We start from the raw sequence: 24,701 nt of genomic DNA, 5'->3' as shown, positions 1-24,701 counted from the left end.
CTAAACAGGCATCTTTAAAAAACCCTCATCAAGTAAGTGAAATTGAGTTTTAGCTTCGCAGACAATTTTTATTTCAATCTCCAAAATTAATCTCCTGTCTCACTCTAGTGCATAACAAAACAAAACAACTCTAGTGTAAAACAAAACAATTTTGTTTGTAACAATCTTGATGTCTTAATTACACTTTCAGACATACCACAGATCCTAAATGAACACATGGCTAAATTTAGCCTTTCCTGTTTAGTCACTGATAATGTTACATGCACTTGAGCTTTCAACTGAAGTAAACAGTGTTGCAGCACCAACCTAAATTATTTAAAATAACACTGAGGAAAATTTGATTCCCATGATTAAGGAATATTAATATACAATGTGCCTTTATAAGGCTAAGTGATCTTGAAAAGGTTTATTTTACACACAAGTTCCATGTTGTCAACAGCATTTCATCAGAAGCACAAGAGATCAAATGCTCAACAGCAAGCCAAAGTTAGTAGACTGAGTCGTACTACTTCTGACTTCGGGTGTATGTGAGAGAGTGGGGTTCATGTGGCTGAATACTCCTCCATACAATACAAGCATTGGAAATCAGTGAGACCACAATCTGGGTTGGACTGCAGTGATAACAGAATACAGAGCACTAGTAAAGGGAAAACTCTGGCAGGGAATAGAATCATAGAATCATAGAATGTTAGAGCTGGAAGCAATGCTCCCTCTAAGCTGTGGAGTCTTGTGAGCAAAAATTCTACTTTGTGAGCTACTGCATTAAAGTTGTGAGTGAGCGATTTAGCTACTGCATAAATTAGTTTGCTCTGGGGCCATCCTCCCTGAGCTGAGACGAAAATGTGTGAGACAGAGGCTAAAAAACTGTGAGCTAGCTCGCACTAACTCAGCTTAGAGGGAACACTGGTTGGAAGGGATCTTGCAGGTCATCTAGTCCAACCCCCTGCACTCTGCAGGAGCCAAAAGACAGCCCTACAACATACTCAAAAGATGGTTGTCCAGCCTCTGCATGAAAACGTACAGCGAAGGAGCACCCACCACCTCCCGAGGCAGACTGTTCCACTGCTCAACCACTCTTACAGCTAGGAAGTTTCTCCTGATATTTAGCCGGTAACGACTCCCTTATAATTTCCACACATTAGATCTAGTCTTGCAATCCAGAGCAAGAGAGAATAGATCTGCTCCATCTTCTACATGACAGCCCTTCAAATACTTGAAGACTGCAATCATGTCCCCTCTAAGCCTTCTCCTTCCCAGGCTAAACATACCCAACTCTTTCCGCCTTTCCTCATAAGACTTGGATTCCAACCCTCTCTCCATCCTGGTTGCCCTCTTCTGGACACCCTCGAGCTTGTCAACATCTTTCCTAAAATGTGATGCCCAAAACTGGACACAGTACTCCAGGTGAGGCCTGACCATAGCAGAATAGAGCAGAACTACCACCTCCCGTGATCTGGACACAATGCTTCTGTTAATGCATCCTAAGAAATGCAAAGAAATGTGAAGAAATGCATTTTTTCCTTGGAAGTTTGAAATGAGCAAAACCTTCACTCTGAGTTTTAAAAGTTTTTTTCTCTCTGGGCAGAGAGCAGGAAGGAGAGAGGCCAGTTCAACTGCTTTCCAGAAGTACCTCAGCCCACCTTCATAGAAATGCTAATAGATCTAGCAGGACAGATGATGTGTGGGTCAATGGGCTTAGAAAGCTGTAACTCTGTTTAGGATTGCACTGTAACAATATTAGTCCGTCAAAGACAGCATATCCGTACAAATGCCAAACATTCAAATATGATTGGCATAATTTATTAAGGATTTAAAATAATCATAACAAAAATGATAAGCAAGCAGTAAAACAACGCCAGACATTTGATATATCAAGTACACTTACTGTACTCTTCTCCTCAATCTCGTGACTGCAAGCTGGGAGGCCATCATTATCATTTATCTACTAAAATATAGTAACTTCCAATTTACAATGATTAATTTACTTAAACGTTGAAAAAAAATCCTATTTTCCCCAGAAAAATTATTTATTTATATTTATTTATTTATTCGTTTGATTTATACCCTGCCCTCCCTGCCAAAGCAGGCTCAGGTACTACTTAGGCATTTTCTAGATAGTCTCTTCTGCAAAATTACTTAAAATGTACGGAGTACCCTAATTGATATTGTCTTCAAGCCAATATAATAACTTGCAAATAAAGTGCTTATGCATGTGATGCCAGCAAGAAAAACATTCAAAAAGTGTATCTTGCCTAGTCAAGTGTGCTGAACAAACATTTCTGTCACCCTACAAGAAATGCAGTGTTCAGCAAAGTACTCTCACAAGACCTATAAACTTTCTCACACAGCATTACAGAGCTCCTTTCAAATTAATACCATTATATTAATAATGAGTTATCTGGCTATCTGCCAGTGCTGAACCTAAAATCTTTAGCTCCATGAAATTAATGCTATGACTATGCTACATAAGTTATCCATGCCTATTGTCATTCCTAATAATAAAACACAAGAGAAGATAGCTAAATTCAGAAGAGGGAAAGTGCCTTAAAGCACCACTGGATAATAACTAAGCAATGCAATCACACAATCTATTATAAAAAGTAAACAATAGTTAATGCATCAGACTAGTCATCCTGCTAAGTATATCAACAGCTCAGAAGTCTTTAAAAATTGGGGCACAATTGCTTGAAAACCCAATGGTTCTATGAGACCCAAATGCAGACAAATGAATCTATTGTGTTATTATATGATCAGGATCATTTTCACATGGTCATTATTTCGTGGAATAAATGTATCCTGACCCTGCAGCCCGGCCCCCACACTCACTAGCTCCACAAGTGCCCTGGCAGTCAGAGGCAGCCAATGTTCCCTCTAAGCTGAGTTAGTGTGAGCCAGCTCACAGTTTTTTAGCCTCCGGCTCACACATTTTTGTCTTAGCTCAGGAAGGAGGGCTCCAAAGCAAACTGATTTACGCAGTAGCCAAATGGCTCGCTCACAACTTTAATGCCAGTAGCTCACAAAGCTGATTTTTTGCTCACAAGACTCCACAGCTTAGAGGGAACATTGGAGGCAGCAGCAAAGCAGGCCAGTCAGGAGCTGCAGGAAGTGACCCAGCAGCCTGTGAAGGAGGAGAATCCTTCAGGCAGCCCCAGGAGGAGGAAGCAGAGGCCACAGCAGCAGCCATTACAGAGGGAGGAATGACAGGAACAGTCGGTCATGGGGGCAGGGAGGGGCCAAGAGATTGCAAGGGCCAAGCACATGGTCCTTTGAGGCAGACAAGAGGAAGGGTGGGACAGAAGGCACAGAGTCACTGGCACTGGGCCTTGTCCTTCCCACAATCTAGTCCCATGGCTGTTGGGATTGGTAGAGCCTAAGGCCACTCTGCCTCCAGGCCACCCTTCAAAAAGTCGTCTAAAGGTGTGCCAAGGGGTGAAGAGCCAGACCTCCCTGTGGCCTGGGGTGAAGCTGAACCTCCCTCCTCTCATGCTTCTGAGGGCCAGCCTAGGCCAATGGTTGGAGGGTAAGCCAGTCCTGGGGTCTAACCTACTAACAGGGGAGTCTGACAAAATGTTATTGTATGTGTTAATTTAATTAGAATTACATTGTTCAAACTGTGGTAGATATTTCTTCACTAAAGAAATTTTCAAGGGGTTAACAAGCCAGTACTCAATAGGGCAATTTAAAAACACTGAAACTAATGCTCCTCTTTTTGGGATGCAACTGCATGACATCTGGATTCCTCTTATTGGTCACTGAATTTTATTGGGTGTTTGAAGGACTTGTCTAAAAGGGCTTCTGTAAAATTATTTCTTTAAAAAGTGTTAGAGAACTATCTTATTCATGCTGTTGCAATTTACCTTCTTATAGTTTTCATAAATGTATTCATTACTAAAAAAAATCACACAAATATTGCTGCTTATGGTAAAAAAACTATACAATATCACATACAATTTTCAAAACCCAGATTGGTTTGATGTTTCCCACCCAAAAGAACTAAAGTTACATATTTTCTTAAAATCACTTTACTTCCTCTTCCAAGAAATGCATATTCATGTATCTAAGTTCTTCATGTTCCAGCTCTACCTCTAGAATGTTTATGTCTGAATACAATACACATCCTCACATCAAAAATTTTTATGCTGAAACTCTTGATTTGTATTATATACCTATCTTCTTAGAAGTCAACTTTTGTAAGTCAACTTTTTGTAAGAAAGTCATGCCCAAGTGTGAGAATGGGCTCTGACCATTTAGCTGTTTGTCATCTGTATGCATTCAGCAGAGTAGGGCACCTTGCAGTGCAATCCTAAACAGTTACACACTTCTAATTCCACTAAAGTCAGCAGGCTTAGAAAACTGTTAATGCTTGTTTAGGGTTGCACTGTAAAAGAGCAGTCTGATTTGGCCACAGAAAGAGAATGAAGCTCTAAATTTTTGGAGCTCACTGGCTGAAACAATTTGGATGCAGCACACGTGGTGCTCTTGTTTTGGGGCTACAGCTTTATTTGTGTACCTCCTTTCTTGCTCTCTTGCCTACCTGTATATTTGCACCTAAAGACACTCTAAAAATATCCTGTAGTGCCCTCTTCCAAACTAAGCCTACAAAATATCCTGTAGTGCCCTCTTCCAAACTGAGCCTACAAAGTTGTCTAGAACCTTCTCGCTCTTCTCAGGAAAGAGTAGAACATAACACAATGTCGGCAGCACTATAAATGCTCCCCATTGAGATCAAGGCCCTGCAGGATCTTCTTCAATTCTGCCGGGCCTGTAAGACAGAGCTGTTCCACCAGGCATTTGGTTGAGGCAGCGGGCGTCCATTTATGGCCTCCCTGAGGTCTCGTGTCACCCACTTATTAACAGCTGGCTATCACTCATTCGTTATCAACCAGCCAGGGAATCTCCCACAACCAGCCAATTCTATTCTTGGGCTGTGACACCATTTTAATGTATACTATTATGTTTTTAAAAATTTAATTATACTTATTGTATTGTTGAAATGTTGTTACCCACCCCGAGCCTGCTTGCAGGAAGGGCAGGCTACAAAAATGAAAAATAAATAAATAAATTCATCTGTCATTCAGAACACAATTAATGCAGATAGGATTACTCTTTCACACTTCAAACATTTTATCATATAGGTCACTTAAGTTCAATTGCACAGTAAGTTCCCTTACAATATTCATTTAAAAGTTTCAGAATCATATTATATTCAGCTAATTTATACAAGACTAAGTTGTAGTTCAATCATCTTCACTTGCTAGGGCCCCATTAGTTCTTTACCCCACTCTCCCCTTTGAAGAGAAAGGGTAACATTTGCGGATTTTCTTCTCACAGAGATAACAGTAATGGTTGGGGAGGGTTGGGAAAGACTACTTCAAAGATTCTCAGACATTTTAGCTGAACTTATCAGCACAGACTGACCAGTGAAATTGATCTAGCACAGTCAACACTTATCTCCAGGATTCCATGTTCTTTGGGGGAAAGGTCAATGCCTTCAAAATGTAAACAGGTCAATACTGGCTATTGTTTAACAGATAACACATTTAAAAAACCATTACAGGATTACTTAGCTGTGAATGTGTGCTTACTTATAGGACCATTTCAATATACATAAATGTAGCACATGAACCAACTTAACTCTGTACTCATGCAAAAGTTTGGTCTTAAAGGGTTAATGGTATATTCTCTGTGAACAAGCAATAGTTTTCATGAAGCCTGTACAGACACTAGTATATGACTAATGCACAACTGAAACCCTGTCACTTAAACAAATACTGATGTTTAATAAGAAATAACAACCAACATATCAAAACCTTATGTTCATCTTAAAGTAATATTGGATCAAAGCCCACAAAACAGTCCTCATCAACACTCAAATGCTGACTGATCTAAGCCCTTAAGTACTCAAGCTTTGCAGCATGCATCACCAAGTCAAACTGTGAAGAAAAAAATTCTCAATTACTCTTTAAAAACAGCTGTTATCACCACTGTGCTCTTATGCTCTTGCTTCATGTAATGGGGGGAAGAAATGCAGGGGTGATCATCTGAGGCTGCTTCCACATGGTTTCTTTCCACTTTGTCTTCCAAACTAAAGGTAAAGGTTTCCCTTGATCGAAAGCTAGTCGAATCCGACTCTACGGGATGCTGCTCATCTCCATTTCCAAGCTGAAGAACCAGCGGTGTCCGAAGACGTTTCCGTGGTCATGTGGCCAGCACGACTAAACACTGAGGTACACGGAACGCTGTTACCTTCCCACCAAAGCGGTACTTATTTATCTACTTGCAATTTCTTGCTTTCAAACTGCTAGGTTGGCATGAGCTGGGGCCAGAGACGGGAGCTCACTCCATCATGAGGCACTAGGGTCTTGAACTGCTGAACTACAGACCTTCCAGTCTTAACCTCTGAGTCACCGTGGCCTCCCTTCCAAACTACAGAGCTTTATTTTATTATTTTTTGGAGCATTCATGCAATGTCCTTTGTACACTCCTTCCCAAACCAGCTTTGCTCTGATGTTTTTGGAAAGAGCGTAATCCAAGCATATTATCTCATATAGTCTTGCTTGCCATGCAAAGGTCCTGCCCACACAGGTGCCATTCTCCCACCATTATCTCCCCACTGCTATAGCAACTATTGATCTAAAAAATAAAAGCTCTCAAAAAGGCCTCTAATGGTTCACTGGGGAAAAATTCTGGCTGTGGGAGGACAGCAAGCAGAAAGCTCCCATGTGGACACTGCACTGCAAAGAGAATTCCTCTGCATTCATACAGGCAATAAAAGCAAAACTGTTGTGTGAAAGCAACCTGAGTGACCTGCTTTAGCTGAGGTGTCCCGCATACAATTCATGGGCCTATTGTTCCAGAAGTTTTTTTATCAGTACATGTGAGACAATTTAAATCTATCAGTAAATTACTCTGAGTACCAGACTGAAGCTCTATCTCTCCTCCAGTTTCGTTTTTCTCTTTAGTTGATTTTTGTTTTCTCTCCTTTTCCTCTCTCTGAAACGAAGCCACTTTACATGCATACCTTTATGAGCACTCATGCTACGTTACTTAGATATGGAATTAGGGCTGTACTTCTATGCAGAGGTAGGTGTAGTAATTTTATATAGGACTGCAGTCCTAATTTGCTAATGTAAATAACATTCATAAACATATATGGGAAAATAACTTTATTTTAAGATCTGCCTAACTCTGCATAAGATCAGGCACAGTAGCAGAAAATACTATTTTTTTTTAAAAAAAAAGTTAGTTTATATACAGAAAGGTGGAAAGGAGGAAGTACAGAAATATTTAAAAATTCAAATTTAGCATTCTGCATGCATAGCTTTTCATTACAATTTCACAACTATTTAATCTATCTTTCGTATTATTCTTCACTTGATCTTATTTTCTTAATACTTAAGTTTTAACCAGTCATAGAATGCCCTCCACTGGCTAAGATCAAGTGTAGAAAAGACTATTTGAGGGCTTCCTTATCTTTGCATTCCATATTATGAGAAAAATGTTCCAGTTGCAAGTGACTCATGAAACTAGAAGAGGATGCCCATTCCCATCCAACATATTCAATAAAAATCTATATCTGGATGCATATTTATATAAGATGTACATGTGGACCTTACTAAATGGAAGTGCTTGTTTTTACAATAAACATAAATATATAAAAATCCACCTTTCTAAAGTCATTAAGTCTACTTGCAACAACAGTGAAGCCTAAAGCAAAGGAAGGATACAAATATTTTAATAAATAACTAATTTTCCTATATCAAGGTTCTTTTGGTGTTGGAAAGGGAACCCAAATGTCCCTGGTCTATAGATCATTTTGATATATTTATCAAATAATAAAAATGTAACAAGAAAATTGAAGATATGCTACAACCCTTTCTCGAGGCACTGGAACAATGTCTTCTAATTCACAGAAAATAAAAGCAAACGTTTTATATATTACTATGATAAGTTAAATTTGGAAAACAATACAAACAAGAAAAGAAGGAGTTATTCTAAAAAGGATTTTGTAGGACATTCCTTCCGCGCAAGGGAGCAGGCAGGCAACAATTTCTAAGTTACGAAAGCCACAGCCTAGCGACGTTCGAGTTAAATGCCGGCAAGTGTTAAGTACATCCTGAACCTGTTTAGCTCACGGCAACTGCATACAGAAACGATAAGCCCCGTTCTGATTCCGCTCTGCGACTTCTTACACAGCAGGCCGCTTGAAAACCCTAGCAAAACTGCATGTTCAAGTGAACTCGAGTTACCAAAAGTACTTCATGCCCAAGTGCAACACTTTGTTGCATGACGGTGGGGAAGCATGGAAAGACATTCCCGACTATTTTAAGAAAAGTGAGGGAAGGGTGAGAGAAGGCATGTGTGTGTGTGTGTGTGTGTGTGTATGCTTCTGAAGGTCTCGGGTTTGAAATGTTGAAAACAAGGACGAATTCAAAAAATCCCTCTATCCCTAAGAAATCCGTGCGGAAACCTGCAGTCGGGGTTTCCAAAAGGCACTACCCAGCGACACAGCAAAGCACCGCCTCCCTTCGGTTCCTTAGCGCTGCCCTATGGACCGAACTCATGGCCCGAAGGCCAGCCCCGCCCTCGCCCCCCTTCAGCTCGAGCGCTGTCAAGACCTTCGCATGCGCTGCTGGGGGAGGGACGACCTACGACATGCCCCCCCCCCGCCATGCCGTTCCCCTCCCCCCGCCGCCTGAGACCCCGCCCTCCCTTCTCACCGAGGTATCGCCTCCGCAGCAGGCCGGGCTCCTCCAGCCCCAAACTCCGCTTCCTGACATCCCACAGGAGGTGGGTGCAGCACCCCCGGGACATGGCACCGCGCGCTACCAGGAGGGCTCAGGCTGGCCGCCGCCAGCGACATCAGTCGCCGCCACTTGCTCTCGCCACCCTTGCCTTCACCATGGAGACCCGCGGGCGCGCTTTGCGCGCGCGTAACCACCACCACCGATAACACCCCTATCGAACAGCCGCCTCAGCAGCACCAAGCCCCGCCTCCCACCTTTCCCTCGGCTCCTCCCCCATCCCCAGATCCCCTTCACCACCGAACTATCGAGGCTATCGCGAGAACTCACGCCCGGACCTATCGTCCTCGCCCCACCCTCAGGGTGACAAAAATAGCCATAGAACAAATTTAGAGTCCAGGGGGCACCTTTAAGAGCAACACAGTTTTATTCAAGGTATGAGCTTTCGTGTGCACGCACACTTTTTCAAATAGACATAGAGAGGAAAGCGGGTCACGTCGCGATCTCTTCTGCGCGATGGTCTTTTGATCTACACTGGCAAAGCCACCATCTTTGACTCGGGCAGCGTCTTCTCTCACACCTTCCAGACGACACTGCGGGCTCGGATTCAGTGTTAAGAAATATCGACGAGGTATAGACAGACACGGCCTTACATAAAACAACTAGACGGCTTCGATCATGCGTTAGGAGAGAGAAAAAACACGAAGACAGACGTCATTGGTTTTGTAACCTATCTCCATAATATAAATAAATACTAAAATCGTCATCGATCGTCGTCCCAACTGCTTTATCGTCATCAAAAGTGGACGTGAAGTTGACCGTGTAAATGTCATCGAAGCCGGAGGGCAAGCCGGTTTGGGGAGTAGCTAAGCCAATGGCGCGGAGATCAGCTGATAAAGCCCGCCCCTTTCTCCTTCAGCGAGCAAATCAAAAGAAAGCTAGCGGGGCTCGCCCTACCACCTGCTTGGGTGTCTGTGAGGGAGGGGGGTGTTCTTGCTGTGTTTCTGTGGGCGGCGAAGGACGGCAGGTCGACCAGAGACGCTGTATTCTCAGTTACCGCCGTCACCGCACTCACGATGGCGGCCGTGGCGGGGTTTCGTGCCTCTTACCATCGGTTCTTAGACCGGATCGAACTCATGTTGCCAGCACGGATTCGCCCTTTATATAACCATCCTGCAGGTAGTGGGAGTGGGCGAGAGGGGATGACAAGGTCTCTTATCTGTTCGTTTGACTGCTTTGTTAGAAAGTGTGCGTGTGTGTGAGAGAGAGAGATTGGCCTGGCTCGGACAGTCAAGACCATTATCCTGTTTATGATACTGCAAAAGAAAAGAAAGCTTACCATACCTTACGTTTCTTGAGAATGAAGGTATGTGTTGGAATTGGTAAGGAGGGTCCACGTTTCAGTGCTTGGACCCCGCAAGTAGAAAGGCTCTGGGTACCTTTCATTCGCTGTGACAGAGGCTGCGTCAGTAGGTCCAGTGTAGCATCAGTTTTTGACATTTTTAGCCTTCCCTTCGTCCAAGTGGCTCAAGGTGACATACCTGTACATGGTTCTCCTCTCTCCATGTGGTCTTCACGAGAGCCCTGTGTGATAGTTAAGGCTGGGAGTGAGTGAGGGAGAAAGAGGCTGATTGGCTTTCAGTAGTGCAGTGCGATCTCTCTGCTACATCTGGTCACCCCACAAACTCATTATAATGCTTTGGTTAATAATCTAGTGATGCTAAAGAAATTCGATTCGGAAATCCCTTAACTCTGCTTCCCCTCTCTGGTGTGTGTATGTGGGGGGGGGGGTTGTGTAAAGGAGCGGAGTGGGATAGGAGGTTGCAAGCCCTTTTAAAAGGACACTGCAGAGAGTTTCCTCAGTCTCCCTTTCCATGCTGAAAATTGAGAGGCCTGTTATCTCAAGGGGAGGATGTACAGCTTTCCTGTACTGATGCCCCCAATTTATTTTGATACAAAACTCTGTCAACCTTCCTTGATGGTAAAGATGCTTATCAAACGGAATCTCTGTAGTTTTGAAATATATAACTGACTCGTGAACGGGAGGGTTGAGGGCTGGGGTGATCAGTTGCGAAATGGAATTGTCATGCAGGGATAAAAGAAGCTGTATTTTCTGCCAATTCTTTCTCTGGTACTGTGAAAGGTACGGGAGATCTTTCTCTGTATTTCTTCAGCCTAGAAGATATGTGTCCTAGGTCATGTTGAGGTCCAAAAAGCAACTTCTCCCCCATCCACGGTTTCTGAGATAACACTTTCCTAGGAACCACTCCTATTCAAATGTTCATTTGAAGACTTGGATAGGGGAACATTTTCAACAGAACACATGTCATTTTGGCTAAAGAAGTGTTGTATGCCTTTGGTTCTGGATTTTTCTATGGCCCAACACACCTATCTATCTTTTGTCTTCAGCAGCTCCTAAAATATATTTTGTGGCTATCAGCAGTGGAAACCCAGAAATACCACTTATATTGTCATTCAATATTATTAAATAATCTAGATGATAAAGCAATGATAGATTGACTGGCTGTAATTCCTGCTCTCCAGCTGACATCTCTGTTAGACTGAATTTGTTAACCATAGTTTCCCTTGAATTTATTACTGTGGAGAAAAGAAGAAACTATTTGTAATCTTATCTTTAACGATAATCCACTAGAAAACAAACTACTGATTACTGTTCTTTTAAGTTGAAGCTGGCTTTCTCAACTTCAGTATCTCTCCTGTATGGGATTTTTCAGGCTGTGGGTCTTTGCAATAAATAAATAAATAATATGCAAATTACTACTACCCATGCTGATCTTCTGTGGACAAATGGATTATGGCAGGGCTTGACAAATCCCAGATTGCCATGGTGCCTAGAGATTTCATCGTGACCCTAGTATTTTCAGCAATTATATTATTGTATTGTCTCTCACCAGTTCACAGTGGCTTATCAGAATGTATTGTTGCATAACATAAAACTAAATGTGCATGAAGTCATTGCTTGTTCACTGCCAGCAGGTGCAGACATTTTTGTTTGGTTTGGCATTCCCTCAGTGATCTCTTCTTCCTAACCAGTTTTTATATTTTGTATATATTTCAGTTGTTCTGTACGGTTACCATTTGTGTGGGTTTAATTATGGGTGGGTCTCAGTTAATTACTCTCAGCATTCCACAATTAGGAAGAGTACATCTGCCCATCAGTCTCCAATTTTGATATATTTATTTCCATTACTATGTTTCCCCCCGGAATTAAACCCCCAAAAATGGTAACCATATAGACTAAGCTTGTTTGATCCTTGCATCTATTAAACATCTTCATTATGTTGTATGCTGATTTGCTGTTCACCCTCTACTTATATGTATGGACTGGTAACTTCCATTTCAATGTATCTGAATGCATGCACATGAAAGCCAATACCCTGAATAAAACTTTGTTGGTCTTAAAGGTGTCACTGGACTTCAACTTTGTTCCTCTGCTTCAGACCAATACGGCTACCCCACCCTATTTGTGTATAGGCTGCAACATTTTTGTCATAGCTCTAATAAAAATTAATGTGAAGGATTAAGTTTTGTGGTAGCAAATATTAGAAAATTTGGTTATTAAAATACAAAATGCTTAAGGCTAAACAATGAATCTAATTCCTAAATTTCTGGGCCAGCTCCTACAGTCAAAGAAAATATGTCAAGGCCTGAATTATGGTACGTGAAGAGCTATATTGCTCATCAGAATACTTATGCTAGCTTTGCTCTGCTGTATATTAGGTAGTAGCAAAGGCCAGTCTTGCCTGTGCTTTGTGACTTGTGTTGCTTGATTGTGGACATTCAGTCGTTCAAAATTTGTGGCAAAAAGTTAATTCTTAAAGTCAAGCATCAAAGCAGTGCACCTTGGCTAAGAACTTTGTAGGTGGCCTTAGGCAAGCTTCCCTCCCCCCACCCCAACTTCGGACAGCTGTCTGCAACCTGAGGATCACAATAATCACCTTGCAAGATTTTGAGGATTACTAAAATAATGTAAGCAGGACATTTGTGCAATATGATTGAAGTTCATAACACTTTGAAGGCTCTGAAAGAAAGTTAGGCAAGGTCCGAGGGAATAGGCTTTTGTGTTCTTAGAGATGGAAGAATCTAAACTAACACCAGTGTTGCAGCTTTCCCTTCTCACACAAGAACTCCTTGTTTTTCTAGAAACTGAAGATATATAAAGTAATACTGTTAGAATTTCTGAAAAGCTCTTCTGTGCCAAGCAGTGTTTCAGGAGTCATTGACAAATGTGGGTCTAGGTTGTGATGAGAGGGTGCTGAACTAAGATGCTGATCAGCATTATACCAGTTGAAAGCTGTTACTGCTGTTGTGCTCGAGACATGTTTTCAAGAGCAAAACCCATCCAATACAAAATGCAAGTCCAGTGTTTTTTTTTTTTTTTGTCCTTGATACAGGTTAGTTTGATGGCCTAGTGAGATAAGTGACATTTCCCCTAGAATATGTGTCAGTATCTGAGGAATATCCCTTTCCTTTTAGAACTGTCCACAAATGGACTGTTTTGCACTGCTGAAGGATTACTTTTCTGCAATTAGTTGGAAGCAGAATTGAAACTAGGACTCCCAACCAATGTTCCCTCTAAGCTGAGTTAGTGTGAGTTAGCTCACATTTTTTTAGCCTCCAGCTCACACATTTTTGTCTTAGCTCAGGAAGGATGACTCCAGAGCAAACTGATTTATGCAGGAGCCAAATCGCTTGCTCACCACTTTAATGCCAGTAGCTCACAAAGCAGAATTTTTGCTCACAAGACTCCACAGCTTAGAGGGAACATTGCTCCCCACACACAAACACACTAGAATTCCTTATTCTTGTCCTCATGGAGCAGTGAGAGCCAAAGTGCATTTACTCAGAAATAAGCTCCATTCAGTTTTGATTCCCTAGTTTATAATTTCCTAGATTCATTTAAGAAACTAAACCCATGTTTACTTCTGTCCCTATTATTACAACATAGCACTTCTGGGGGACTGAAAACCAACAGAAAGCAACAAAATCAGCTTAATGCATGGGGCTTTACAGGCAGGGGAGATGAGAAATGAGAATAAACTGAAGTTAAAAAGCAGGGAAGTGCCTTAATTGTTGTTCCTCCTCTCTTATTAGTTTCAAGGGTAGACCTTCCAGAGTGGTGGGTTTGCCAATATCTTTAATTTCAATTAAGAACTACTTTGGGAGGGCAACTCAGAGTGCAGCCATAGTACTGCTACAACACTGGTTTGAATCTTTCCCTCCGCCTTTGTTTTCTACAGGGAATATCACCATCTCTGCCCATCCATGCTATTTGTAGGGTGAATAGTGTGTGTGTGTGGGTAAAGTTTTCTGCTGCAGGTGGAAGGTTGTGACCCTGACCTTCTGCATCATCCCTTGTAGCTGTTTGTTTTCAGTTCCACAGGTATAATAGTGACATTGACGGATCTTGGTTTTTTTTTTAAGAATCCCCCCCCCCTTTTTTTGTGCCAAAAATGGTAGTGAAATCAAGAAATGGTGAGCTGGAAACTGCCACTGTCACCAGTCTGAACACTCCTTGTGAAAGGGGGACTGAAAAGCACTTTTCTGTTCTACACAGTTAGCCATGCAATTCTGTTTTAAAGTGGAAAAACCCCACAAATGTGTACACAAGAGGTCTGAAAGAAGTAGGACAGCATAGAAAACTGTGACCTGCAGTGCACTGCTAGCAGTATTATCCATTACAACTGAGTGAGGGAATCATGGCAATTCCAAATTAAATGGCCAGTTTGGAGAGGACTTCTGTGTAATTAACAAGTCTGATTCCTATGCTAATAGTTTCTCATATGCTACAGCCATTGCTAAACTTGCTAAATATCCAACTCCTCTTGTTCTCCTTGGTTTTATGCAGTTGGGAAAGTTGCTGCTGGCAGCAGAAAGGCATGACTTGGTGCATCTCATTTTGTCCTTTGTATAGTTACTCTGAATAGAAAGCTCCTTAGAATTCCTCAAAGGCATTGTGAATAATGGAACTTCTCTTGCAAGAAATGTGCAACTTATAACTCTTAAAGATATTAGGCAAAGATTTTAATAACCTTGATTGCTAGAATATTTTTGTTCAAACTAGCCTATACATTATCTATTTCTTTACATACTTCCTTTAAAAAATGTATCTCCCACTCAAAGACAGTGGGACATATCAAACTATTTCAGGACATTTATCTCTTCAATAACCTGATAGATTTATTTATTTATATCATTTCCCCAAGACTCTTGAACAACTTTTCACTTGCATGGAGAGCTTTATAATGTGCAGTGCTCAAGTCCGTCTGTTGCATATGCTGCTAGCACAGTCTATTCACAGTGCCTGTGCAAGGAGTAGGGTTGCCAGCTACCTCCTGGCCACTGGCGAGGGATGGGGGAGTAAGGTTGCTGGCTCCAGGTTGGGAAACTCCTAGAGATTTGGGGATGGAGCCTGGGGAGGACAGGGACTTCTGTGGGGTACAATGCCATAGAGTCCACCCTCCAGTGCAGCTATTTTCTCCAGGGGAACTGATCTCTGCAGTCTGGAGATGAGGTGTAATTCCAGGAGATCCCCAGGTCTCACCTGGAGGCTGGCATCCCATCTCTGCATCTTCTCTTCCCCTTATAAAAGTGTCCTGTATGAAAATTTTTTTTGATAAAAACTAGACTATGTTGTCGAAGGCATTGACACAGAGAGTACTCCATCTTTCTGTGTTATACCTCTGAGGATGCCAGTCACAGCTGCTGGCGAAACGTCAGGTACTACAATGCCAAGACCCCACCCACACAGCCCAGAAAATCTACAACAACTAAAAAATTATACTGGACCAGTATACCCTTTGAAGCATATCAGAACTTTTTAATGGAAACACAGCTACCCAATTATTTAATTTTTGTTTACAAGATGATTAAAACATAACACTTCCCAAAGTGTTGTAAACTGCTGCCTTGCCATAAGAACATTAAGATAAGAGAAAGTCAGAGTTCTTAAAATTGCAAGACACAAAAAAAGTTTGCAAGTCACAACCAATATGGTTGGATCATTCATGAAAGCTTCGGCACTTGGGGGCGTCTTTCATGATGAAGAGGCTGCCTTTCATTTCTGCCATAATCAAAAGCTGCATAATAAATCCACTAAATCTCATGTTTTAAAAAGTCGCTGTTCAAAATATTCCAAGTTTCCCCTTGAAACAAATCTGGATGTAGGCTCTTGACAAGTTAAACAAGTTAACCACTTGCAGTGGTTTTATGTTGCCTGATGGGTGCTGTTGGTTAGTGTCAGACTGTGACTGGGGAGACCTGGGTTCAGATCTCAGTTTGGATAGGAAACTCGTAGGGTGACTTCAGGCCTCTCACACAGTCTTAGCCTAACCTCACAGGTCATTTGAATAATATGAATGAGGTTCTCCAACCATGTACTTTCTTTTGGGAGGATGGGAAGAATTTTTTTTAAGCTCTTGGTGGGTTTGTTATATAGTGAGTGTCAGCATTCCCTCTAAGCTGTGTGCATGAGCGGCTGCCCATTAACACAGGAAGCCCCACTCAGCAGCAAACTGGAGCCACACTGGGTCTTGCACTGCTCATTTTAAGATTGCAGCCGTTATATTCTGCTCAGGATGTGAACTGCTCCACTCAGTAGGGAAAAATATTAGAGAGAACATTGGTTAGTATGCCAGCGGATCAAAACAACTGTTTCTTTGCTTCTTTTCCAATGGGCAGTGAAGCTCCACTTTTTACAAGAATATAGCAGTTCTCTTCCCACAGTGCATCTAGAGGAAATGGATAGTTATAGCTGCAATTAGCAGTTCTGAACAAATGTAATAAGAATATTTACTTTTTACTGCTCAGGAGCCTCAACATGTAGACCTTGACCATCTATAAAATGATTAAACTGTGTTACAAAACACAGCTATGCACATAATATAACTATTATCTTGCAATTTATTTATCAATTGTTAATAGGATTTCTTGATCTGTAATTTTATTTTCTTGCAAAATGCACCTGGTAATTCTTAGTTTGTATTTGCCTTACTTGCAAGGCTATGCATGTGTTATCTTTGGATGCACCATTCTACCCATAATGATGAAACCCCACATTTTGCAGAACTTGAGCACCTATGAAAGAATTAAGGTGCATTACAAAATAATCTCCTAGCCTTTGCATTATCTCCTCGAGAAGAGGGGCTGCTGGAGAAAAGTTGGCTGTAAAACACGCTGTTAAATGGGTGCTGTTAGAGTGAGTTGTCTGGCAACATGCAGGAGCAGCTCTGCTTGGCTGAGACAAGCCATACACAACTGGCAGCTGCAGCCACCCGGTCAGGACAAGCCTAGAACAGGCAGGATGGGGCTGCAGACTCTAGGTTCAGTAACAGAACTGGGCAGCCACCTGGAGCCAGGCACAACATCAAGCCCTGCCCAGGGGAAGGGAGCCGCCCAGCAGGCAGCTGCCCCTGAGACAGGGCCTCAGGGCATTTCTGGCTGGGTGAAGGGGTAGGCAGGAGGAGCAAGCCAGGGGAGGGGAGCCTTTTTAAGGAGGATCTGCAGCAGGCCAGGGAAGATGCAATATCCCTGCTCAGGCAGCATATAAGGGCAAAGGATATGGAAAGCAGGAAGAACAAGGTGGTGTAACCTCCCTCCCCTCTGAGGCCTTGCAAGAGGAAGGACATGGGGGGGGGGGGGCAAGGACAGCACAGCCTTGACCAGGAGGAAGTCACATGAGCATTCACTGTTAGTGATGTTTGGTCTCTACCTCAAACGATGGCCAAACTTCTCAGGTGCCTCTAAAGTAATCTGGGTTTGCTCACAACATAACTTCCCACACCCCAGTGGATACAAAGTGTCCTCCCTTGACAGGGCATCCTTCTTCCCTGAGCATCTTTCACCCAGCTGCCTTCAGCAATGCCCTGTCAAGGGAGGACACTTTGTATCCACTGGGGAGTTGGAGTCTTCAGTATTTTCCTCCCCTCCCCCACCCCATGGAGAAGTTAGGTGGTGACAGAACCCGACAGCTACTTGCAGGAATTTAGAGGCTTCTTGTGAGTAGCAAGATACTGGGGGGGGGGGGGGGGGGGGAGGGGTGTCCGAACTGCTCGAATAAACTTCAGGGTTTCCCCCCCTTTAACAGTCTGTATCTGGCCAGTGCAGCAAAGCTACTTGCTGTTCTGAGAACTAGTACAAGAAGCTGGTGCCATTGTAAAAATTATTACACAACAGACAGTCCATACTTTGTGTATTGCTTGACTTGTAGATCTAGTGTATGTAGTTCCACTCTGTGTTGCTTCAGTTTTCTGGTTTTGTGCATTAACTAAAAATGTTCTCTTGCAGGTCCTAAAACAGTGTTTTTCTGGGCACCTGTTATGAAATGGGTAAGTTGACGTTTTAGGCCAGTATGGAATGCATGAAACCCATGAGCTAAAACTGTAAGCTGTGGCCCAGAAAAATTGAAATTCCTACAAACATTTGTATATGCACAACTTTCTAAATATGGCTAGACAGGTCCTCTAATCTGTCTGAGAATATTGACCAATAAACAGTCAGAATATGTTGTAAGAAAGATGTAGAAATACTGCCAATTGACTTGAGTTGAAAGGACATCTACTCCCTGGTTGGTTCTGTCAAGCTGCTGCATTCTCTGACAGCTTAGTGGAAACATTGTATATATTATCTCTAAAAGGTAAAGGTTTCCCTCGCTCAAAAGCTAGTCAAATCCGACTCTAGGGGGTGGTGCTTATCTCCATTTCCAAGCCGAAGAGCCAGCGCTGTCCGAAGACATTTCTGTGGTCATGTGGCCGGCAGGACTAAACACCAAGGTGCACAGAATGCTGTAACCCTCCCACCAAAGCGTACCTATTTATCTACTTGCAATGTCTTGCTTTCAAACTGCTAGGTTGGCAGGAGCTGGGGTCAGAGATGGGAGCTCACTCTGTCACACGGCACTTGGGTCTCGAACTGCCAAACTACAGACCTTCCAGTGTACAGCTCAGCGTCTTAACCTCTGAGCCACCACGGCCCCCCATGTTATCTTTACTATTCTACATAAGTGGTGCCAAACTCTAAAGGCCTCTATTAGTTAAACTAAAACCTTATCTTGTTAGCATCTACTTCAATGCACAGTGGAGTCTACACAGAACGGGCCGGATATGAAGATTCTGCTTAGCATCCAGTATCAGCTATGCCGCAGCATTCTGAACCAACTGGAGTTTCTAAGTTGTTTTTAAGGGCAGAACCATGTAGAATTCATACAGTAGCCTAGCCTTGAGATTTATTTAGTTATTTACAAAATGTGTATATCACCATGGCATTCTGGAGGCTAGCTGGATCCATTAGTTTCTGTGGGTGGAGCATTTTAGCTTGCTCCTGCAGAGCATTGGTGGCATATTCACCTGAGCCGTGATAAGGGTTCCAGGGGTCTCAAACATAAGGCCCGGGGGCCAGAACACACCCCTCCCAGCCCATGGGCCTTGCAGTGAGGATATACCAACTCAGAGCATACTAGCTGCTGTCCTTTATAAAGTTTATATCTCCAGAACTTGACATTCATTTTATGGCACATATGGCCCAGCCTGACGAAGTGACATTTATGTCAGTTCTGGCTATTGTAACAAATGAGTTCGACATCTCTGGGTTAGACCATGGCATAGGGTAGATTTCCATTCCCCGGAGTAGCTCTTTCCCCACTGATTCTGGAAAAAAAGGTCTAAAGTGTGTCCTTTGTTGTGCATAGGGCCAGTTACCACCTGGCCTATGGTGGCCAGTGACTATAAAATCTTATGCCTCCCTGCCAAGGTGTCATCACTGGCATGGATTTGAAGTCACCCAGAAAAATCAATCTGAGTGTCTCCAGCACTAACCCTGAGATTATGTCTGTCAGGTCAGACAGGGTGTCCAATGAGGAATTAGGTGGGAAGTAAAGTATCAGAATGACCAGTACATCTTTGAGACCTAACCAAAGGTAAAATCAATTAATACCACCTTGATAGTCTGACTCGGCAAGGCAGCTTCATGTGTGTGCATTAGCGGCATCCAGCACGGCTTGTTATCAATAGGACGTGTTTCAGTAGGAAATTGTGTAGGAAGTCACAGACCGTACTTAACTCTGAACATGAAAATGTACTATTTTATATTGCTCCCAATAGACTGTTATTGTGCACGTTATGATAAGCAACTGGGAATGCTTACCAGGGAGGCCCAAAGCCTTTTGAAAAAGCTTAGAAGCTATCCCCTTTTCTAAACTGAGCTGATTAAAGAAACTCTTTGCTGTTGAATGTGAAGTTTCTGTGGGACTTGTCTTGTATGACATTTGTTTCCTACAGGATAATCTCTTTGCATTTTCCCCCAATAAATCTGGCCTGTGAACATGGAACATCTATAAAAAAATTGACAGTTCTTATATGTTTAAAATGCCAGTAACAACAAGGTGCACAAGTGGACTCATATGGTAGCTTTTGATATAGCAAGTGTGTGTGTGTGGGGGGGGTGAACTATGAGTTTGCCCCAGCAGTTGCACTGAGTTTAGGAAGTGATCTGAAAACAATTGAGATTCCTTGCTTTGTGCGTGCAGTGGTATAAACCACTACTTGCACCACTGAGGTTTTTCAATCCACAGACCTAGCAAATTGAGTTCTAGGCCAGTCCATTGGAGAAACTTAACTAATTGCTTTCTCCTTCGACCATCTCTTCCCTCAAAATGCAGCAGAGCATGCAGTATGCCTGTAACTGCCTTTATAAATCCTTGATGTCTACAAGTGTACATGTTCAGTAGTTGAATGACTTAAACTGTGAAATGCAAAGGACGATTGCACCTGGGTTCTGACTATAGTATGACATCTATACAATTCAACACTGTCCCAATGAAGTTGATGCGCCATCTTTTTATAGGGTTTGGTCTGCGCTGGAATGGCTGATATGACTAGGCCAGCAGAAAAACTCAGCACATCACAGTCTGCAGTGTTAATGGCCACAGGTATGTGTGATGGACATCTTATCATCTTCAACAATGTTTGTCATATTTGTCTGGTTAGAATATTAGCCTTGAACCAAAGAGGCTTGGATTTGAATCCCTGGTCATACTCTACCTAGCACAGCTCACACCATTGAGGAAATCATGGGATAACTCCTGCCCATGAATGTCCACCTTGGAGAGAGGCTATAAGTGAGGAATCATTTTTGAAACAAAACCCATCCAAACAGAACTAAATTTTTAAACTTGGTGTTTCATTTTCTAAAAGATTTTGAAAACACTTTGGCTTGTTGAATCAACTGCAGAAAATTGTTTTATCAATAGAATTGGCTAGAAACTGTTTAGCCAGAAACCATACAAATTGAGTTTTGATTAACTCAGTTTAGCATTAGAATTTTTTTTCTACTGATGATATAAAAACAATCCCAACAGAGACTGCAGTTTCTATGCTATTGTACCATAGTGGTTGACTGAACAAGTTTACATACATGGAGCTTTGTCTACAGTTTTGTTAATGTATTAGTCTTTGAGAGACTGAAAGGTTTTCTTAGGCCAGGACTTTCCAGACAGCTTAGAATTCTTACCAGTCAACTTATGGAGCAACTGTACAAATTGACTGCCAAATTTCTAGACTGCAGGCTGCGTGTTGCAAAAATTGGCTTATCCTATTTGATATTGTGCCAGTCACACTGGGGACCAAACCCCTGTGCACAGATGGTGTGTTCATTGCTGACTTGCTTCCATAGAATACATTTTGGACTGGAATACTAATTCTGTGAGGTAGGTTAGACAGTGAGAGGCCCAAGATCACGGCAGAGTGGGGACTGGAATCTGGATCTCTCAGCTCATAGTCCCACTTGGTATGAACACCTGTATGACTACAGACCACAATCAGTATTACCCTTGAAGTACTAATGTGCATTTAATTCAATTATTGTATCTGTTCACAACCCAACAGGACTTATCTGGTCAAGATATTCCTTAGTTATCATTCCTAAAAACTGGGGTCTCTTTACTGTTAATTTCTTCGTGGGATGTGCTGGCGGCTCTCAGCTGTACCGTATATGGAGGTAAGTAAACAAGTAGGAAGGATTTCAGTTGACTTATTTAGCATCTGGTTCCTCAGGTTGGTCAGACTCTTCAGTGTTGCCAGTGATTCCTGGCATGATTCCTGTGCTTTAACACTACATGAAACAAAATCAGGGTAAAAGAGTCTACCGGCATGTAGGAAAGATGAGTGGGCTGACAATGATAATTTGCTGAATATTTTCCCCATCATGCTGCTGGAGGCCTTAATAGGGGTGGCCTGTATTTTTTGCCTTATGCCTCACATGCTTCTTTGGCTACTGAGCCCCAGCTTTTCTAACAATATTGTTATGTCTTTAGAAAAAGGAGCTCCCATTCAAAATATTCACTGGATTTGTATCTCCAGCTACAAGAGCACAGCTATACCTGCTTGGTTTTCATTCACTCCCTTCTCCCTATATCTCTCCCCTACAGTAGCTGGTCCTTTGGGAGGGAAGAATTCACAACTTTCTTAAGCAATTTTAATTCTCATGTTACGGAATCTTCAGCTTTAACGGAGCAAGATAAGACAAACTGGTAGTTCTCTAGGCCTCCTTAGTGATTCTCAAGCTGGGGAGGCTTGGAACACCACCATCACATGAAATCATACAGGTGCAGAACACGTGACTGTCCAGTCTGTACTGAAGTGGGGATGGCTCTCTAGCTAAAACAATGTTGTAGGGGTGGGTATGGGGGTCCCTGTTATACATTTAGGCTGCGGCAGTCTGCTCTAGATTTCCAGTTATGACACTTAGCCTTCTGGGAAGATATAACATGGTACAAAAGCAATCAACTCTTTATGCTACTCTTTTCTAGTTCAGTGGCATGCTCCTTTAAGGATGGCTGCTGAAACTGCTGCAACGATAGTGATGGGAAGCCATGCCCACAGCATATGGAGTTTCACATTTAGTGTATAAGCATAATTTTAACAAGCTTCAATGTGATTTCATCAAATGTCATGTTTTGAATCCATCTGCATATGCCCCCTCTCCTGTCTGAACATCATAGAAGGGAGGTAGGTGGTCTTCCCCATTTTAAGTCCAGACTGGAAAGACTGATGATGTACAGTGACCTTCCCCTATTGCTTCTAGCTCCCATCTTTCAGACAACTAGCTAGAATATGGGGATTGTTCCTGATTTGCACATTCAGGCAAACTAAACTTTTATATTAGCTACCCGTGTTCTTTAGAAGCTGAAAATACAGTACAATTTCAAGTCACTTTATAGACTGTAATATTCTTCTGAGCTCAGAATTTTAAAAGTAAACAAGATTGTATGCTATGTAGATATGGGCCCCAAGTGAAAGAGCAGATGTTCTCTACAAAAATCTCCCAATCTTGATTGAGTCATTATCACTTTATTCTTGCCTAGATTCAAATGCAAAACTAAAGCCTGGGACGTCCACAAGATATACCTATGGTCCTGTTCAACTGTGAAAATAATCAAAATCGTAGTTTATAAGCACTCACTTTGTCTTCTCCTGACAGGTATAACCAAGAACTAAAAGCCAAGGAGAAGGAAGAGAAGCAGCAATAAAAATGTAGTTCATCTCCTCACATTTCAGCTGTGAACTCTCTCAAGGGACCTAGTTGTAATCTTGTGCAGTTTGTCCAGCATGAATTTTTACTAATGTTTGAGCATGTTTTTCTATAAACTAGAAAATGTCTCTTTACGCAAATAAAGTTTAACTTGACTATAATAAAATGCCTGTTAGGCTCAGCTTTCACAACCCAATATGGATAGCTATTCTGGTCTGTCAACTGGGTTAAATGGCAGCCCAGGTCATAAAATGTGTACTTGGTTAGTTTAAAATTCAATCTACATACTACTACATGGCTCAGGAATAAAGGAGACCCACCCAATCCTTTACATTTTGACAAAGAGTCCTAGACATGATCTATGGGAGAAAAAACTGTCATCAATAGAGCCCGTTTATCCTATTAGCTGTTGTCACAAAAATTTGCTTTGCTATTAGCTGCCTTTTGGGGAAAGCTAATAAACCTTTTCCTAAATAAAGGTATAAATACTAGAGAGAACTGTAAAGTATCATTGTTTCCTCTATTCTTTACATTTGTTGGAAAAGAGATACTCAAATTTTCCTGTCAGGTGGTGTTAATTGCCTTAACTTCTTGTCACAACAGTAGGAAATACAGAAGAGTTCAACTCAAATACATCTTGATGTAACAACTTTAGAATTCAGTTCTCAGAGCTGCCTATTATGGCTTTTCTGTATTAGTGCCCGAATATTTACATGAATTTGAGTTGTTTAGACCTGGACTTTGTTTTACTGAGAATTTTCTGTACTTTTAAAAGAAATTTTATCAACTACTTGTTTAACCTGAGGGTGAACTCTTTAACAAGGCTCCTTCTGTTAAGACAAAGTGATCCTAGAAGGGCAGCAGTAAGTAACTGTTCCTTTGCAGATGGATGGGAAAAGGTGAACTTCGGTTTTTAGCAGCTTCTGTCCTCCAGCTGAATCCCATCCTGAAATGAGAGGTACCTGAAAGACATTGTAATATCCCCCCCCCATCACTCGAATTAAACACACACAGACCTCTAATGGAAAAAGTGTATTAAAATAGTCACAAGCATACAATAAAAAACATGTAAATATCCAATGTGATGTGTGTCCAACTCAGAAGCTAGTCAAAACAAAAAGAATGCTACCACTGGTTCCAACTTAAACATTACAAGACCATGGAGAATACGCCATTTCCCCCGAATTATACACCCATTTTATAGGTGTCTACCCCCTTTCGTTCCCCCCACCCCTCCAAATCTAGCAGCATCAGTGTGGTCATCTCATAGTGGTGCTTTCCAGAAATCAGCAAGCTGCCCTGTAGCAGTTGCTTTTGAGATAGTGGGGAAGGGAGAAAAGACAACTGTACAACAAAATATAAAATTCAATTCCAAGTTTGTTTTTTAAAAAGTGCAGAAACAAAGCAGAAAAG

At 42.0% G+C, this 24,701-nt stretch overlaps 2 protein-coding genes across 2 annotated transcripts in view; one reads left to right on the top strand and one right to left on the bottom strand.

Moving 5' to 3' along the window:
• The window catches only part of DCAF6 (DDB1 and CUL4 associated factor 6), a gene marked incomplete at its 3' end in the record, with an annotated part of 58,989 nt that extends 49,993 nt beyond the window's left edge, over positions 1 to 8,996 (bottom strand). The window contains exon 1 of the mRNA XM_015413023.1: positions 8,721 to 8,996. Coding sequence (XP_015268509.1) covers positions 8,721 to 8,814 — 94 coding nt within the window. The remainder of the gene's footprint in view (positions 1 to 8,720) is intronic.
• Positions 8,997 to 9,691: 695 nt separating this feature from the next.
• Positions 9,692 to 23,745, top strand: MPC2 (mitochondrial pyruvate carrier 2). The gene is made up of 5 exons (XM_015413036.1): positions 9,692 to 9,923; positions 18,051 to 18,091; positions 20,604 to 20,688; positions 21,644 to 21,755; positions 23,238 to 23,745. Exons 1-5 carry the CDS (start codon positions 9,821 to 9,823, stop codon positions 23,284 to 23,286), a joined length of 390 nt encoding a protein of 129 aa, XP_015268522.1. The 5' UTR covers positions 9,692 to 9,820; the 3' UTR covers positions 23,287 to 23,745.
• Positions 23,746 to 24,701: the final 956 nt, after the last annotated feature.

Source organism: Gekko japonicus, unplaced genomic scaffold (assembly GCF_001447785.1).
Source record: "Gekko japonicus isolate JY-2015 unplaced genomic scaffold, Gekko_japonicus_V1.1 scaffold2497, whole genome shotgun sequence".
Classification (NCBI taxonomy): domain Eukaryota; kingdom Metazoa; phylum Chordata; class Lepidosauria; order Squamata; family Gekkonidae; genus Gekko; species Gekko japonicus.
The sequence above is the reverse complement of the archived record's forward strand: the minus strand, read 5'-3'. Positions and strand labels throughout refer to the sequence as shown.

Bases quoted from the DNA above. Each gene is read 5' to 3' on its own strand.
- MPC2 (XM_015413036.1), top strand. From the start codon at position 9,821: ATGGCGGCCGTGGCGGGGTTTCGTGCCTCTTACCATCGGTTCTTAGAC. The intron at 18,092-20,603 runs GTAAGTTGACGT...ATCTTTTTATAG, and splicing joins GGGCACCTGTTATGAAATGG to GGTTTGGTCTGCGCTGGAAT. The intron at 21,756-23,237 runs GTAAGTAAACAA...TTCTCCTGACAG, and splicing joins CAGCTGTACCGTATATGGAG to GTATAACCAAGAACTAAAAG.